This window comes from Lithobates pipiens, unplaced genomic scaffold, assembly GCF_037356315.1.
Source record: "Lithobates pipiens isolate NorthernLeopardFrog02 unplaced genomic scaffold, aLitPip1_a1.2 Scaffold_16, whole genome shotgun sequence".
Taxonomy (NCBI): domain Eukaryota; kingdom Metazoa; phylum Chordata; class Amphibia; order Anura; family Ranidae; genus Lithobates; species Lithobates pipiens.
Window position 1 is genome coordinate 381,180,641 of NW_027507748.1, and position 18,615 is coordinate 381,199,255.

Here is an 18,615-nt window from a genome sequence, read left to right on the forward strand (position 1 = left end):
GGTCGGAGGGTCAATGGGATCTTGGGGAATCAGGCAGGGCCCAGCGTCCTGTGATAAACCATCTGAAGGGTGGGGGGTACAGTCAACTAGGGACCAGTAATGTCCTGTGAGGGATGCCACTTACATGAGTGTGTCCAAGAGGTCCACAGCTCTGGGTCGAGCCTCCCAATTGGAGTGAGCTCTCTCTGTCTCCTTCTGGATGACCGGCGGGGAAGCCCCAGCGGGACCACTCCGGACACAGGCCGGGCGTCCGTAGTAGGCAGTGGGCTCAGCCAGTCCTGCAGCGGGATCGGCTCCATCTCCAGGAAGGCAAACAGGTCCGGGAGATCTGCATGAACGATTTGGTTCCCCTGTGTACAGACAACTGGATGGAGAGGCCCCACAGATATGGCAGAGCAGCGCAGGAGAATCTTTCAAGCAATGCTTCAGCATCGCTCTTCTGATAAGCGTTGCACAGGAGACATCCGGGAAGTCCACTGGGCCCTTAAGGCGGGCCGCTTGCATGATCTGTTCCTTCACGGAGTATCGGTGCAAGCGACAGATTAAATAGCGGGGTCTGTCCACATCCATAGGTCTGGGGCCCAGTGCCCTATGCACCCTGTCGAATTCTATGGCTGCTGGGGGATCTCCCTTCAGAACCCTGAGGAGGATTGTCTGTACCGTCTCCTTGAGATTCTCAGGACCGGTCGCCTCTGGAATCCCACGGAGCCGCAGGTTTTGGCAGCGGCTCCTGTTCTCCAGGTCCTCCGCGTGCAGTTGTAACTCCGCCAACTGGTCCTGTCCTCCTGTGTCACTCGAGTTTCCAAGTCATTTCTCGATGCCTCCTCCCTGGACCGCCTCTCATCTATCCCGGTCACCTCTGTGCGGATCTCCTGAAGGTCTCGGCGGTGTTGCTTCTCCACTTGCCGCACCATAACCTCTATAGCCCCCATATCCTCCTTCATGGGGAGAGCCCGGGAGCTGAGACAGAATCCCCACTCCAGACTGACTTCTGGTCGGGAAACGTAGAAGTGCAGGAATCCCCATCAGGGGTTGTGAGCTTGTTGGAGAGGAAGATGGTCCCGCTGTGCCACGTGTCGTCTTGGCCCGGGCCACTGGACCTCTCCTGGGTCTTTCTGTGAGGAAGCGATTGATCTGGATCCCTATGGTTTCCTTGGATGAACCCCTGCTCTTGCCTCTTTTTTTATAGCTCATGGCCGTGTGGAGCTCTACTGGGCATTACCTCCGTGATCGGAGGGTCTTTTGTCGGGAGCTCAGGCAGTGCGCGATCTCACTCCGCCATAGCCAAGCCACGCCCCAAATCTATGCATTTTTACCTAATTAGTTGAAAACTGTTCTTTCAGCTTCTCCATGTTAGAACCACTTACTTTGCCAGCTTTCTGTTGCCCTGCTCTTTTTTGAGACACGTTGTTGCCATCAATATCAAAAACTAATTTAGTTTTCTCTTAAAATTTTATATTTTCTCAGTTTCAACATTTGATGTTTTCTATGTTATATTGTTAACAAAATATGGGTTTATGGGATTTGCAAATCATTTTACTTTGTTTTTATGTAGCTTTTATGTCCAAACTGTTTTAAAATTGGGGTTGTACGTACACTCGGTTGTACATTATGACTCTGTGCTTAACTTTTTAAAGTGCATAGGCAGCTGAGAAATGTATTATATTGAAGTATGAGAATTTTTAAAAGTTCTTATTGGAGGGTGAATTTGTACCACAAAGCATGCAGTTCTGGGAAGTTGCACATCGAGTTTCCTGCTTCATGTTGCTAGGATTTTTAGATCAAAGAATGGTCAGCAATATAAATGTCAACCAAAGAAGGACCTGACCTCATCCCTTTTACCTCATAAGTCCATTACTGTCCAACAGGACTGCCTATTATGATAGTGGTTCAATAATAAGGCTTACGAAGTTAAGAATGAGTGTGGCCAGGTTCTCAACCATAAAATCTGGGTTAATATTTGCATGCCAGAGTGGGCATAAGTATTTCATGTACCATAACAATGAGGAAAAAACAAAACAGATGTGCAGGTACATTGAAGTATCTAATATGTGGTTCCAGAGTCAATTCAAACAAGTATTTTTAATTCAGGCTTACTGTTTAAATTATTCATTTTGCACAGGCTTTACTAATAACATCATTTAAGGATGAACCCTATAGGAAATATGGCCAAAAGATGTCCATAGTGGTCAGCAGTCAGTAAATGTATTACCAAAGTAGAACTTTGATGAGTAGATAAGCATTACGTATACATATTCACATCAATTTGTTGTAAGCAAAAGGACATTAAAATAATTCTTTTTCTGAAGGGCAAGCCAAGGAGCGTGTAGAGATTTATAACTTTCCAAAATCCTGGCCTGCCTGGAAATAGGTGTACATACCAGCATAAGGCTAGGTTTGGAAACATGCATGAATTTGTGTGCTTTTTGGACATGTAAAGAAACGTGCTGCCATTTAGGAGAACAGTGGCAGTTTCATTCGTTGTTAAAGGATCCCCCATGCATCTGTAAAACATATGCATCAAACCACACGGTGTCTCACATTTTTGGCAGACATGGCAGTCAGAGACTTGCCATGTTTCTTGTACATAGGGAAGCCCATTGAAATAAATGGGCTGCCCTACATGCAGCGCACAAATATATGCCTGGTCACACCTGTAGGTGTGTTCCAAGCTTAAGACTACTTTGTGTATTAATGCCTAATAAAAATGTAAAAAATCCTGTTCCCTCTATGTGACAGGGAGACATCTACCTGATATTCTCTAGTACCAAGTACTGCTGCTGTTCCTCAAGCCAAAGGAGTGTAGACCACTCAAGTTGAGTGGCTCAACACAGGCTTCACTGCAAAATCCCTGGCTGGCGCTTTGGTTTGTTGCAATCCAGCAAATCAGTCAGAAAAGAAAACGAATCACAGCATTTCTTGATTATTTACTATGCAGGAAGAGAAGCAGCAAAGAGAACTTTCTATGGTCAGAAGAACTTTCAACCCCCTGGGTAATCTTAAATGGCTCAAAACCTCACCAAAGCATCATGTTGGACAATGCATTATGACATGATCAAGCTCTTTATGACCACTTGATATGTTAACACCAGACCCAACTAAACTCATTTTAAATGTTCTATTTTTGTGGAATTACTACTTTATAGAAACCTTCGCGGCTTACTAAAACAACCTGCATAACAACCCTTTGTTACATCTCTGAAATTCAAATCTGATGTGAGCAAACAGGAATTCCAAAGGCTTGGTACAACATACAGTATAAGCACATCTGTTAGAGGATCTGGAGCTCATGACATATTATTCGGATCATCAATTACATGACAAATTATTACCTTGTTATGATAATTACAGTAAATAACATCCATTGATGTGATATAGTTCTAATATCTTGTGTAACAAAACATTTTTCTAATATTCAATAATGATAATTGAACAACTGTATGAAACCAGTTAAACTCACAGCAAAAACTGACCTCTCGGGCTGCTTTCTTTACAAAGCTTTCATCTGTAATGCGGAATGCTTGACACAAGGCTTCTGCTGGGTCTTGGGGGAATACCTCTTGACGTACTAAATTAACGTGTAGGTGAAGTGAGGCATAGATGGCAGCGTCTACTCCTCCATGCCCATCAAATACAGCAAAATAAGCTTGCTCCTCTTGGTCCTGGAAATTAAGAGATTACATAAATAAAACTTCTATGTTTCTGTATGTGTTTGCTCCTACATAGGGTTCTTAACATTTTAACCTTACCAGATAATATATGCTTTTAGTGTTTTCTGGTTATACTAGTAAATGATATTAAAGGGCTAATCCATCCAAAACTAAAATTTCAGTGTTTGCTAAATACCGGCTCACTAAATAACAAGCTGTTCATGTCTTATAGGAACATAAGACAAGTTAAAAGAATTTTGACCTTCAGTGTTAAGGTTTGCTCACTTACCATGGCAATTGAGAGAGGTGCCACTTTAAACTTTTAATTCACTTTATGTTATGGAGGATGCAGTAGGAGTGTAAATGTAGTTTGAAGAAAAAGCAGGATGCCTATATGGGTGAAAACGGTCCAGGTGGGAAGATATTACTACTTAAACCCCAATGGTATAAAAATCTAGTCCAGTGACTGGTTGGCAGAACTCAATTATGACTGAAATATAACTATATCATCCAATCTGTAATGGTTACAAGAAAAAATTGTACAGTGCCTTGAAAAAGTATTCATACCCCTTGAAATTTTCCATATTTTTACAACCAAAAACTTAAATGTATTTTATTATGATTTTATGTGGTAGACCAACACAATGTGGAAAATAATTGTGAAGTGAAAGGAAAATGATAAATGGTTTTCAATTTGTTTTTACAAATAAATATATGAAAAGTGTGGTGTGCATTTTTATTCAGCCCCCTTTACTCTGATACCCCTTACTAAAATCTAGTGTAACCAATTGCCTTTAGAAGTCACCTAATTAGTAAATAGAGTCCATCTGTGTGCAATTTAGTAAATACAGCTGTTCTGTGAAGCCCTCCGAGGTTTAGTAGACAACCTTAATGAACAAACAGCATTATGAAGGCCAAGGAACACACCAGACAGGTCAAGGATAAAGTTGTGGAGATGGGAGAATCCATCCACAGGACAGCTTTTAGTCGTGCACTCCACAAATCTGGCCTTTATGGAAGAGTAGCAAGAAGAAAGCCATTGATGAAAAAAGGCCAAAAGGAGTCCGGTTTGTAGTTTGCGAGAAGCCATGTGGGGGACACAGCAAACATGTGGAAGAAGGTGCTCTGGTCAGATGAGACCAAAATTGAACTTCTTTTGCCTTAAAGCAATTTGCAATGCGTGGTGGAAAACGAAACACTGCACATCACCCTGAACGAACACACCATCCCCACCGTGAAACATGGCGGTGGCAGCATCATGTGGTAGGGATGCTTTTATTCAGCAGGGACAGGGAAGCTAGTTAGAGTTGATGGGAACATGGATGCAGGGCAATCTCAGAGAAAATCTGTTAGACTCTGCAACTGACTTGAGACTGAGGCGCAAGTTCACCTTCCAGCAGGACAATAAACCCTAAACATACTTGAAAATTGCTGTTCACAGATGCTCTCCCTCCAATCTGACAGAGCTTGAGCTATTTTGCAAAGAAGAATGTACAAAAATGTAATTCTCAAGATGTGCAAAGCTGGTAGAGACATATCCAAAAAGACTAGCAGCTGTAATTGCAGCTAAAGGTTGTTCTACAAAGTATTGGCTGAATACAAATGCATGCCACACTATTCACATATTTAGAGCTCCTTCACATGGACGTGTCTGTGTACAAAGCCCGCTCTGCTCAGCGGGGGATAGTTCCATTGATCCCCGCTGAACAGGCAGATGACAGGTCTGCCTCTGCACACTGTGCAGGGATGGACCTGTCAGAGCGCCGCTCTCCCCTATGGGAGATCGGGTTAAGAGGGACCGCAGAGTCCGTCATCACCCAATCCGATCTGCAGACGGATGGAAAAGTAGGTTTTTCCTCCGTCGCACTTTTTCGGATCGGAGCAGGTCAGATGTCAGAAGACATCCGATGTCATGCATACTAGCTCATTATGCCTTTGTCTTGCAGGTGTTAGTTTTTTTTTTAAAGTGGGTTTACAACCACTTTAAGAGACATTTGTGACTCTGTTCATACATTTCAAAATTGTCCAAGCATACCTGTGTACTTTTACCCTGGTATAGTATTTTAATACAGAATTCTATTACGAATAAAACATATTTTTAGTTAAGGAAAATATGGGCAGCTTTAGATTTCACATCCACATAAAAAGATTTGCTCAGAAATACTATAGTAATACAGTATGTATTCAAGCACAATGCACAGATTAGGTACAACTAAAATTTGTGTAATCAACTTGAGTGAGCATGTAATACAGAAAGATAAAATCAGACAAAGTCACAGTGGGCCACAGCTTCTCATTTTCTTTTCTCTAATATTAATAACCACATTTTAGGACAGATTTCTAGAATCCAGCAATGTGTAAGCAAGATTATATAACAGAAATCAGTATTCAACCTTTTACATTTAGGCCTCATGTACACTGCTGCTGGTAAACGGACGTTTAGGAGCAGTTGGGCATTTTGTTCAGCTGCCCCTAAACTCTCCTCTATGTTATTTTATCAGTACATGTACACAGGGTCGTTTATAGTCGTTTCTAGGCAGTTGAGTTTAGAAGCTTTTTTTGGAACGCAAAAAAAATGGGTTCAGACGGATGTTCAGAGGCATTTGAAACGCCAAATGCCTGTAACAGCTTGTAAACTCTGCTAAACGTGGTAACTCGCCTTTAGTAGCATTTCGTTGACAGACGATTTTTAATTTTAATCACTTCAGCCCCGAAAGATTTTACCCCCTTCCTGACCAGAGCACTTTTTGCAATTCAGCACTGTGTTGCTTTATCTGCCAATTGAGCGGTCCTGCGACGTGGCTCCCAAACAAAATTGACGTCCTTTTTTTGCCACAAATGGAGCTTTCTTTTGGTGGTATTTCATCACCCCTGCGGTTTTTATTTTTTGTGCTATAAACAAAAAAAGAGCGACAATTTTGAAAAAAACGCATTATTATTTACATTTTGCTATAATAAATATCCCCAAAAATATATAAAAAAAGTTTTTTTCCTCAGTTTAGACCGATACATATTCTTCTACATATTTTTGGTAAAAAAAAATCGCAAAAAAGTGTTTATTGATTGCTTTGCGCAAAAGTTATAGCGTTTACAATATAGGGGATAGTTTTATGTCATTTTTATTAATAATTTATTTTTTACTAGTAATGGTGGCAATCTGTAATTTTTATCGTGACTGCAACATTATGGCGGACACATCGGACATTTTTGACACATTTTTGGAACCACTGTCATTTATACAGCAATCAGTGCTATACAACTGAATTGATTACTGTGTAAATGACACTGGCAGTGAAGGGGTTAACCACTAGGGGGTTAAGTGTGTCCTGGGGCGTGTTTCTAATGGTGGGGGGCGTGGTTACGTGTGACACATCAATGATCTCTACTCCCGATCACAGGGAACAGAGATCAGTGACACTGTCACTAGGCAGAACGGGGAGATGCTTGTTTATTTTAGCATCTCCCCATTCTTCCTCCCCGTGAGACGATCACGGGTATCCCCACAGCGATCAAGTCCACAGGACCCGCGCCAAGTCTCATGGAGGTCCGGCCGGCGCGCACACAATGGCACGGAGGCAAATTTAAAAGGACGTACCTGTACGCCCATTTGCCCAGCCGTGCCATTCTGCCGACGTACATCGTTGTGCACCGGTCGGGAACCGGTTAACTAAAAAAAAGTAAAAACTTTTTTGTTACAAACGCTTCTAGACGCAAACGCGGCTGAACACGGCTAAAGTTAAATTGTTCAGGAGAGGTTGAGCAACGTCCCATGTACATAGCACGGACTTTTTCTTCCCAAAAGTCTGGTGGACTTAGAAAGAAGTCTTGACTCAAAATTGTCCGCCGGACTCGGCAGTCCGGTGGACAACCGCCCGTCTGTGTGCTAGTCCGCCGGACTTTTGAAATGAACGGACTTGCCCACACACGGAGTAAAGTCCATTCATTTTGAACGTGGCTCCAGGTAGACGGAACTAGCGAAGTGAATGTCGCCGCCTCCATTGGCGAGATTGACACCTTGCTAGCCCCGTCACCTGGTATGAAATTAAAGGGGAACCCCCTATGTCGAAAAAAACGGCGTGGGGTTCCCCCCAAATTCCATAGCAGACCCTTATCTGAGCACACAGCCCAGCCGGTCAGGAAAGGGGGTAGGGACGAGTGAGCACACCCCCTCCAGAGCTGTATCAGGCCACGTGCCCTCAACATGGGGGGGGTGCTTTGAGGGGGGCCCTGAGCCCTCCACCCCAAAGCACCTTGTCCCCATGTTGATGAGGACAAGGGCCTCTTCCCAACAACCCTGGCCTTTGGTTGTCGGGGTCTGCGGGTGGGGGGCTTATAAGAATCCGGGAGCCCCATTTAATAAAGGGCCCCCAAATTTTGGCCCCCATCCTATGTGAATAAGTATGGGGTACAATGTACCCCTACCCATTCACCTGGGGGGAAAAAAGTGTTAATAAAAAGACACAACACAGGTTTTTAAAATACTTTATTAGACAGTTCTGGGGGTCTTCTCGCTGGACTCCTCTGCTATCTTCTGCTCTTTTGCTAGCTCTTTTACTAGCGGAGAAGCCCAGCTTTCTCCTTTGTCACCTCTGCCATCCGGGGGTCTTCTTTCGACTTCGGGGGTCCTCTTCCGACTTTGGGGGTCTTGTCCCGCTCTTCGGTTCATCTTGCCGGGCCTCCACTTTCTTCTTCCAGCTCTTTTACTAGCGTTGGCCTGGCCTTCTGTCGCTGTCGCCGCCGCCTTCTGCTTCTTCTTCTTCCTGCTTCTTCTTCCTCTCTTCTTCTTCGCTTCTTCCGATGTTGACACGACGCTCTCTCTCTGGCCGTAATGGCAGGGACGCGTTGTGCGGCGACTTATATAGGGATAAGGAGCGGGGTCACCGGGTGATGTCACATTCCCAGCATCCTCCGGATATGGATTCATTCTGAAAGCTTTTAAGCACCATAATTGTTTGGTGTAATAAAGAAAGTTTAGTTTGTCCACTATTAAAGTAGGTTATACCATAGTAGCTATAACAAAAGCATCTACCCAGACAACAGTCTGACAGTTTACAGCAATACTTTTAAATCCATAAAATAATTATTTAACCCATAACACAGCATCATCATGAAATTCAGTATTGTATGGGCAAGTACTGTTGGGATTTTGGAGGTGAACAAAATAAAACCCAACGCAGCTTGAAAAACCAACTATCCCTGGGAGGTGCATGGGCAGAGCCTGACTGAGCAGACATGCCAGCTTAGAGCTCTGTTCCTAAAGGGACGATTTGTGCTGTTTTATACCATGTCCCGGCTCAGCTTTATCTAGAAAATATTGTTACTCGGTGTGCTATTAACCCCTGCCACTTAATGTAATTTTTGGGAGTTCTTGTCTGAAAATTAAGCCAAAAAACAACAAAGGAGCGAAGCCTCAGGCTTCAGATAGAATGGCACTAGCTTCATTCCCTCCTCATGTTACCTCACACTCAGTGAAATCCTCTCAGCACTCTAAGGTGTATGTGGCAACACGGGGAATATGACTCAGATTCAGATACACAAACTTCACAAATTACATCTTTTACAGACCCTGCTCATTCTTCTGTTCTGAGGCAATTTGAAAAAATGCTTCACAAAACTCTTATACAGACCTCAGATCATATTACAGACAGTCTGATGAGGGAAATCAGAGAACTGGGCCAACACACTGCAAATCTTGAACTGTGGGTTGATGAACTTGAAAATAACATATGCAGTTGAATTTGAAAAACTCAAAAAGGAAAACGTAATCCTGAATCTGTCACTGATTTTCAAGCCACCATGCTATCCCTATTTCAAGATCTACTGCCTTCCATACAAGTTGAACAAATGGAGATGGACAGGGCTCATAGAGCCCTCACCAGTGGCAAAGCTGATGGACCACCGCATGATATTATCGCCAAATTTCACTATTTCCATACCAAGGAACAACTCCTAGCTGCAGCTAGAGCAATATATTCACAGATTTTCCAGGGAAATACCTATCAACTTTTTACTGATCTCAGCTCACTATTTTTAAGGGTCTGGCTTTGAAGCAATTTCTTCACGTTTTACAGAGACATCAAATGAGCTATCAACTGAGCTTTCCATTTTCAATTCACGTCACCCACAAAGGATCTAAATATGTCTGCCGTTCTGCTAAAGAACTCCAATCTTCTTTACAAAACATCCAGATTATAGAATGCCCTCTAAACCAAGGCAACACACAAAGTCAAATTGTTCCCCTGCAAAAATCAGCTGGTGCTGAAGGAAATAAAAATTCTCACCAGGGGCAGTCAAAACGTGGTAATTTTTCTTCTCCTATGCCAACTTTTGAGGACTCTATGGACTGACTTTTTTCTTTTTGTTTGACTTGATGTCAGATATTCTTATAGCTGTAAGTTCCAACTAACTAGATGTATGGTAAACCCCCTTTTTTTTTGTCTTACCGGTTTAGAACTCACTCGATGCAAACTTTTTTTATTGTTTAACTCCTTACTTTTTTGCTGGTATATATATATATATATATATAATTTTCTTTTTTTACTGACAGCAGCGACTTGTTTGCTATATTTCTTTATATAGCCTCAGGCTATTTGTTTTTTGAATGTTTTCTGTGATGTTTTTTGTTACTTGTATGCACCTTATCCTATCCCTTCCATCCCTTTTCATATTCTTTCTCATGATACATTGATGGGTATGGAAATCAATAGGACAATGGCATAATTTCTATTTTTGTATTACTTTTTATTGTTGCCAGTGTTCCTTTTGGTGGTGTTTTTGTGCCCCCAGTACTACCCTCAGATCTCCTTTATTATGTGGGCTTCTGATGGTAGCTCTTTGGCCTCTGATGGACCACTTGTCACTCCCCCATAAAGCCCTTCTGTTAAGCTATTAGCTCTCTTTATTATTTTACAAATCTTAGTAATATCTGCTCAACGAGAGCCAATTCCTGTCCTTTTCTTCCAGCCTTTGCTTTTTTCTACCCCTATACTGAATTGTATGCGATCCTACCCTTTTAAAACAAACCTAGCTTCTAGCACAGTACTGTACCTTTCCAGCTTCCTCATTTCGCCAGGTACTGCACTGTAGGGGGAAACAGAGAGCACAGCACACTCCTCTGCACATTACTTTCACTTTTGAACCCGACGGAGCTTCTCACAGTGCCGGAGATTGGGCTCATCTGACAGCCCTGATCCCGCGGCACACCAATTGAGAAAGACCAGGCGGGCTGTTCAAAACCAGACCGCGGGCCGCGATTGGCCTGCGGGCCGGACTTTGGACATGCCTGCTCTATTAGCTCGAACCTTAAGCTTACTGCAAAAACCTACAACATCTGTGCGACTCAAACTAAACCGCGATTCATACACAAGTAACACTGTCAAAATTTGACACACATTCTGCTCAAATCTTACTAAATTATATTCGCCTAACCATAATTTTGACCATGCTGCTGCCGATTCAGCTCTACAACAGAAGTCATGGGTTTAGTTAAGTTTAGTTGAGTTAAGGCTTTGAAACGTAATAATAAACGTCCTGGCCCAGATGGATTTTCTGCTTCCTACTGCTAGAAATTTTCTGATATATTATCTCCTATCCTAACTGAGGCCTTCAATATGTTGTTGAGGGGACACTCTTTTCATTCAGAATCCTTAATGACCATAATTACCATGCTTCCCAAATTGAAATCTGATACAACCTCTTGGACAAATTACCGTCCTATTTCGCTTCTTAAAGCAGAGTTCCACCAAATTTTTTTATTTTAAAAGTCAGCAGCATATGGACACTTACCTGTCCAGCGCGTCCACGATGCGGGCACCCGAAGCTGATCTGACGCTCGGCTCTCAGGTGCTGCTGCCGCCATCTTCAGTAAGGGAATCAGGAAGTGAAGCCTTGTGGCTTCACTTCCCGGTTCCCTACTGTGAATGCGCGAGTCCCACTGCGCAATATGGATGGCCCCTGCTGTCTCTGAGACCCGTGTGTTTCCCAGCAGACAGTAGGGGGAGCACAGTAAGTGGATTCTGTGAATATCTATGCCCGGAAGTGGGTGCAAATACTGTATTATACAGGTATCTGCACCCCCCTTCCCCATGAAAGGTGCCAAATGTGAAACCGGAGGGGGGGGGGGGTGGTTCCGAAAAGTGGAGGTTCCTTTTTTGTGTGGACCTCCGCTTTAATATTGACATTAAACTTTTAGCTAAAATACTTGCAACCCACTTGAATCAAGTAAAAGGCTAACTTGATCACGAGATAAAGTTGGGTTTATCCAGACTCTACCTGCATGTTTTTTATCGCTCGATATATAAGGAAAGCATTTGACACAGTCTCATGGCCATACTTACAATATATTCTTCAAAAATAGGGATTTGGACCTCATTTTTTGAAGTGGATTTCATCTTTATACCACAAGCCAAATGCATTTATCAAATATGCTGGTTTTAAATCAGACCCTTTCCCTATTGGGAGAGGCACCTGTCAAGAATGTCCTCTCTCCCCCCTTCTATTTGCACTCCTCATTTAACCCTTGGCCCATTTAATTAGATCTGATCCAAGCATAAAAGGTATTGATTTAGCTGGATGTCATCATAAAATATGTCTTTTTGCAGATCACATCTTACTCTTCATGTCATCTCCCCATATCACAGCACCTAATGCCCTCTGTCCTTGCCTCCTTCAGACCTTCAGCTTGCTAAAGATTCACTTGCCTTCTCTTGGACACCTCATAGACTTCCATACCTAGGAATACAACTCGCTCCTAAAATAACTGACTTACAGGGGCGGCTGGACCGGGGGGCAGAGTGGAAATTTCCCCCCAGGACGCCTACCTTGACATTAAAACCGGCCGTGGCGTTGCTCTGTCATAAATTCCAACTTATCAAATTCTGAACCTTATGACAGAACAGCGGCCGCCGATTGGCTGTATGGCACCTTCTGCACTGCACTCTGGGAGTTGTAGTCCAGCCGCGCTCGAGTTCCTGGTGGTGGGAGGAACTCTGCAATGCAGCAAACTACAACTCCCACCTCACAGAAGTTTCAGAGGCAGTCGTCAGGGCATATGACATGCCAGGGGAGAAGGTGCATCACGTCACACGTGACCTGATCGGTTGTGGACTGGGACCGAGCTCTGGATTGAGGAGTGGCAGAGAAGAGGTGACAGATTCTTCACCCCACCTCGAAGAGACTGTGCAAGGCAAGGACCTGGCTGTGAGATAGACCCAGACACACCCCCAGCTGACCCCTCCCCCCCACATTTCATGGGCACTGATCAACCTGCACTGATGATGGGCACTGCACTGGTGAGGCTGAATTGATGGGCACTTATCAGACTGCACCGAGGATGGGCATTTAAACTGCACTGATGATGGGCACTTATCAAACTGCACTGATGATGGGCATTTAAATTGTACTGATGATGGGCACTTATCAAACTGCACTGATGATGGGCATTTAAACTGCACTGTTGATGGGCATTTAAACTGCACTGATGATGGGCACTTATCAAACTGCACTGATGATGGGCATTTAAATTGCACTGATGATGGGCACTTATCAAACTGCACTGATGATGGGCATTTAAACTGCACTGTTGATAGGCATTTAAACTGCACTGATGATGGGCACTGCACTGGTGATCCTGCTTTGATGGGCACTGATTCTGCTGCACTGATGCCTGGGCGCTGTCTGCACTGGTGAGACTGCATTGATCAAGCTGCACTGATGATGGGCACTTCACTGGTGAGGCTACATTGATCGGCACTGATCAGGCTGCACTGGTGCCTGGGCACTGTCTGCACTGATGAGGCGGCAATGATCAGGCTGCACTAATATGTACAGTCTGCACCGGTGAGGCTGCACTGATCAGGATGCACTGATGCCTGGTCACTGTCTGCACTGACGGGCACTGTCTGCACTGGTGAGGCTGCATTGATGGGCACTGATCAGGTTGCACTGATGCCTGGGCACTGTAAGCACTGGTGAGACAGCACTGATCAGGCTGTACTGACAGGCACAGTCCAGGCTGCACTGACGGGTACTAATGAAGCTTCACTGATGATGGGCACTGCACTGGTTAGGCTGCATTGATGGGCACTGATCAAGCTGCACTAATGCCTGGGCACTGTCTGCACTGGTGAGTTAGCACTGATCAGGCTGCACTGATGCCTGGCCACTGTCTGCACTGGTGAGGTAGCACTGATGGGCACTGATCAGGCTGCACTGATGGGCACTGTCTTCACTGGTGAGGCTGCATTGATTGGCACTGATCAGGCTGCACTGATGCCTGGGCACTGTCTGCACTGGTGAGATGGCACTGATCAGGCTTCACTGATGGGCACTGATCAGGCTTCACTGATGGACACTGTCTGCACTGGTGAGATAGCACTGATCAGGCTGCACTGGTGAGACTGAATTGATGGGCACTGGTGATGGTGAGCTGATTCTGTGGTTTAACCACTTCAGCCCCTGAAGGATTTAGTAACTTCCCGACCAGGCCATTTTTTGCAATACAGCACTGCATCGCTTTAACTGATAATTGTGCGGTGGTGTGACACTGTACCCAAATAAAATGTATGCCTTTTCCCCCCACAAATAGAGCTTTCTTTTGTTGGTATTTGATCACCTCTGCGGTCTTTATTTTTTGTGCTATAAACAAAAAAATAGCGACAATTTTGAAAAATAAATGTTTTTTTTTTACTTTTTGCTATAATAAATATCCCCAAAAAATTAATTTCTTCATCAGTTTTCTACTCACACTCACCGCCGTCCGGCCCCCCCTAACCCTGAAGGACAGTAAACTGGCCCTTTGTGTGAAAAGTTTGGAGACTCCTGTTTAGGCCAATATGTATTCTACATGTTTTTGGTAAAAAAATAAATTGCAATAAGCATATATTGATTTATTTTCGAAAAACTTATAGCATCTACAAAATAGGGGATATATTTATGGCATTTTTTTTTTTCTAGTAATGGCTGGGATCAGCGGTATTTAGTGGGCAGATCGGACACTTTTGACACTTTTGGGACCATTGACATTTATACAGTGATCAGTGCTAAAAATAGCCACTGACTACTGTATAAATATAACTAGATGGGAAAGGGTTAACACTAGGGTGCGATCAAGGGGTCAATTGTGTTCCCTGGGAGGTGTTTCTAACTGTGGGGGGTGTACTGATTGGGAGTAGAGAGAGATCGCTGTTCCTGATCACTAGGAACAGCAGATCTCTCTCTAACTCCCCTGTCAGAACGGGGATCTGTCTGTTTACATTGACTGGCTCTCTCAGGAGCAATCATGGGTTGCCGGCGGATATAGCAGCCACATGCATCAGCTCCGGCATCGCCACGTAGCAGGGGAGCCAATCTGCTGCCGTATAACTACAGCGGCTGGTTGGCAAGGTGTCAATGGGCCACTTGACTGGACATGCCCCCCAAGCCTAAGGCTGCCAGCCCTCCCCTGCTGACTTATACTGAGATAACTTCCCTCCATTACTAAAACAGGTTACAGAATTATTATCACAATGGTCCTTTAGCCCTTTATCCTGGATATGTAAAATTAATGTAATTAAGATGGCTATATTGCCCAATATATTATATCTTTTTAGAGTCTTGGTCAAACCAGTTCAATGGCTTATACACCGCAGAATTATCTCCCTTTTCTGGAGGTAAAACAAAACCACGAACCTCTAAATCCACTCTGTCTCCCACAATGCTGCAGACCTTTAGGTCTCCCAAATATTTCTGCTTACTATCATGCTGCACAACTTGCACATTTACCAAAATACCATGCGATCAAAGAAATTCCTTCATGGGTAACAATTTATGTGACCCTATTAGAGTATCTAATATGTTATGGTTAAGATCAACTGATCGTACTTTTATTCACAATCCTATCACAAAACATTCTTTATCCATCTGGGACAGATTCAAAACTTTTCTTGGCCTTCAATCTCCTCATTTAACGCTCCTTTCTTTTGTTAAAAATCCCACCTTTTACCCTGCCTGGATTGCTCCTAATTCTTTGAAAACATGAAATAAAGCAAATTTATCCCGTTTATATAATTTGATACCTGCCTCCTCCATACATTATTTTCCTACTTTGTGTGATACATTTGGACTTCCTCAATCGGAACTGTTCTGATATTTGCAAATCAAAAATGTTTTCCAACCTTACCTCAATTCCAACTTCCAACTATCTCAGATGTCGCGTTTTGAACACATATGTATTTCTGAACCTCATACTAGAGGACTTGCTTTGTTTCTCTATAAGCAAATTTTAGGTAGTATTAACACTGGTCCCCCCTCCATTGTCCCCGAATTGGAACCAGACCTTAATTGCTCATTTAATGCTACTGAATTGTCTAGCATATGGTCCGCCACCAATTCTGCTTCTTCTAATGTTGCTGTGGAAACTAACTTTAAGGTGCTAACCCGTTGGTATTTGGTCCTTGATAGAATATAAAAATATGCTTCTGATTACCCTGGAGCTTGTTTTCGTGACTGTTTAAAGTCTGGCACTTAACTTCATATTGGGTGGGATTGCCCAACAATTCTGGAAGGCAGATTTTGACTTGGCCTCCAAAATCTTTGATACACCTATACAGCCCAATCCTGCTACAGCCCTATTAAACTTGAAACCCAATGGGATCACACAGAATGAATTTCAACTTCTTTTACAGCTCCTAACAGCTGCAAAACAAACCATTGCTAAGACACGAAAAACTCAATATTTAATTCTAACTGAAATCATACACAGAACTAATAAAGCTCTTATTCATGCTAAAATGGAACCAATCGAAAAAGAGATAGAATCGGTCAATTTGAGAAACTCTGGTTTCCTTGGGTTAAGCACTTACCTCCAGACTTTGACGACACACTAATATTGCCTTGCCTATATGCCCTATTCATTTGGGATCGCATCACCACTTGTAAACCCCTCTCATTCCCTTCCCCTCTTTTTTCTACTCTCTTCTCTCTATCTACTACTATTTCTTATCGTACATCACGGGACACAGAGCCATAGTAGTTACTATGTGGGTTACAGGCCACCTTCAGGTGATGGACACTGGCACACCCTAAGACAAGTAGTCCACCCCCTATATAACCCCTCCCACTACTGGGAGTACCTCAGTTTTTTCACCAGTGTCTAAGGTGTTGGTCATGAGCGATATTAAAGCCCACACTTTTCATATTAAAGCGCACTCCACCAGGGCTGTTAGTACTTACTGGGCAGTGCATTACCAAGCCTCCATGGCTCAAATCTGCAAGGCCGCAACTTGGTCTTCAGTCCATACATTTACCAGGTTCTATTAAAAAGATGTAAAAGGTCATGAGGATATGGCCTTTGGGCGCAGTGTACTGCAGGCAGCAGTACAAGTCCTCTAGTCTCTTAGTGCCCTACTTTTGTTGTGTCTCCCTCCCTTCAGTTGGCATTGCTATGGGACATCCCGCATAGTAACTACTATGGATCTGTGTCCCGTGATGTACGATAATAAAATAGGATTTTTAAAACAGTTAACCTGTAAAATCCTTTTCTTTGGAGTACATCACAGGAAACAGAGGCCCTTCTTTTGGTATACATGTGTATTGCTTTTGTAAGAGAAGTCCAGCTAACAGACACATGCCTGCGCATAAGTACAGTGTAAAGAAGGACTTGCATTGGCGTGTGCGCGCACAGGTGCACAGACACGCACAGGCGCGTGCCAAAGTGCACACACATGTACACAAAGAGAGTGCTCCTAATCTCAGCTTGTTACCTGTCCACAGAAGCAATCAATCAGATTCCAATCTCTCCAACGTGGCCAAGACCAAAGAGCTGTCCAAGGATGTCAGGGACAAGATTGTAGACCTACACAAGACTGGAAAGGGTTACAAGACCATTGCCAAGCAGCTTGGTGAGAGGGTGACAACAGTTGGTGCAATTATTCGCAAATGGAAGAAACACAAAATAACTGTCAATCTCCCTCGGTCTGGGGCTCCATGTAAGATCTCACCTCATGGAGTTTCAATCATCATGAGAACACTGGGGAATCAGCCCAGAGCTACACTGGAGAATCTTGTCAATAATCTCAAGGCAGCTGGGACCATAGTCACCAAGAAAACAATTGGTAACACACTACACTGTGAAGGACTGAAATCCTGCAGCGGCTGCAAGGTCTCCCTACTCAAGAAAGCACATGTACAGGCCTGTTTGAAGTTTGCTAATGAACATCTGAATGATTCTAAGGAGAACTGGGTGAAAGTGTTGTGGACAGATGGGCCCAAAATCTAGATTTTTGGCATCAACTCAACGTTTTTGGAGGAGGAGGAATGCTGCCTATGATCCCAACACCATCCCCACCGTCAAACATGGAGGTGGAAACATTGTGCTTTGGGGTCGTTTTTCTGCTAAGGGGAAAGGGACGATGGATTTGGCTGTGTACTGTCAAATCTTGGGTAAGAAACCTCCATCCCTCAGCCAGGGCATTGAAAATGGCTCATGGATGGGTATTCCAGCATGACCATGACCCAGAACATGTGACCAAGGCAACAAAGGAGTGGCTCATTATGGTCCTGGAGTGACCTAGCCAGTCTCCAGACCTTAACCCCATAAAAAATATGTGGAGGGAGCTGAAGGTTCGAGTTACCAAATGTCAGCCTCAAAACCTTAATGATTTGGAGAGGATCTGCAAAGAGGAGTGGGAAAAATTCTTCCTGAGATGTGTGCAAACCTGGTGGCCAACTACAAGAATTGTCTGACCTCTGTGATTGCCAACAAGGGTTTTGCCACCAAGTACTAAGTCATGTTTTGTGAAGGGGTCAAATACTTATTTCAGGCATTAAAATGAAAATCAATTTGTAACTTTTTTGAAAAGCATTTTTCTGGATATTTTTGTTGTTATTCTGTTAAAATAAACCTACCATTAATATTATAGACTGATCATTTCTTTGTCAGTGGGCAAACTACAAAATCAGCAGGGGATCAAATACTTTTCCCACCACT

The 18,615-nt window shown here is 43.6% G+C and overlaps 1 protein-coding gene across 1 annotated transcript in view; it reads right to left on the reverse strand.

Moving 5' to 3' along the window:
- PPM1E (protein phosphatase, Mg2+/Mn2+ dependent 1E) overlaps positions 1-18,615 on the reverse strand; it is a 436,341-nt gene that overhangs the window by 125,027 nt on the left and 292,699 nt on the right. Inside the window, exon 4 of the mRNA XM_077482226.1 lies at positions 3,474-3,662. Within this exon, the coding sequence (XP_077338352.1) occupies positions 3,474-3,662 (189 nt within the window). The remainder of the gene's footprint in view (positions 1-3,473; positions 3,663-18,615) is intronic.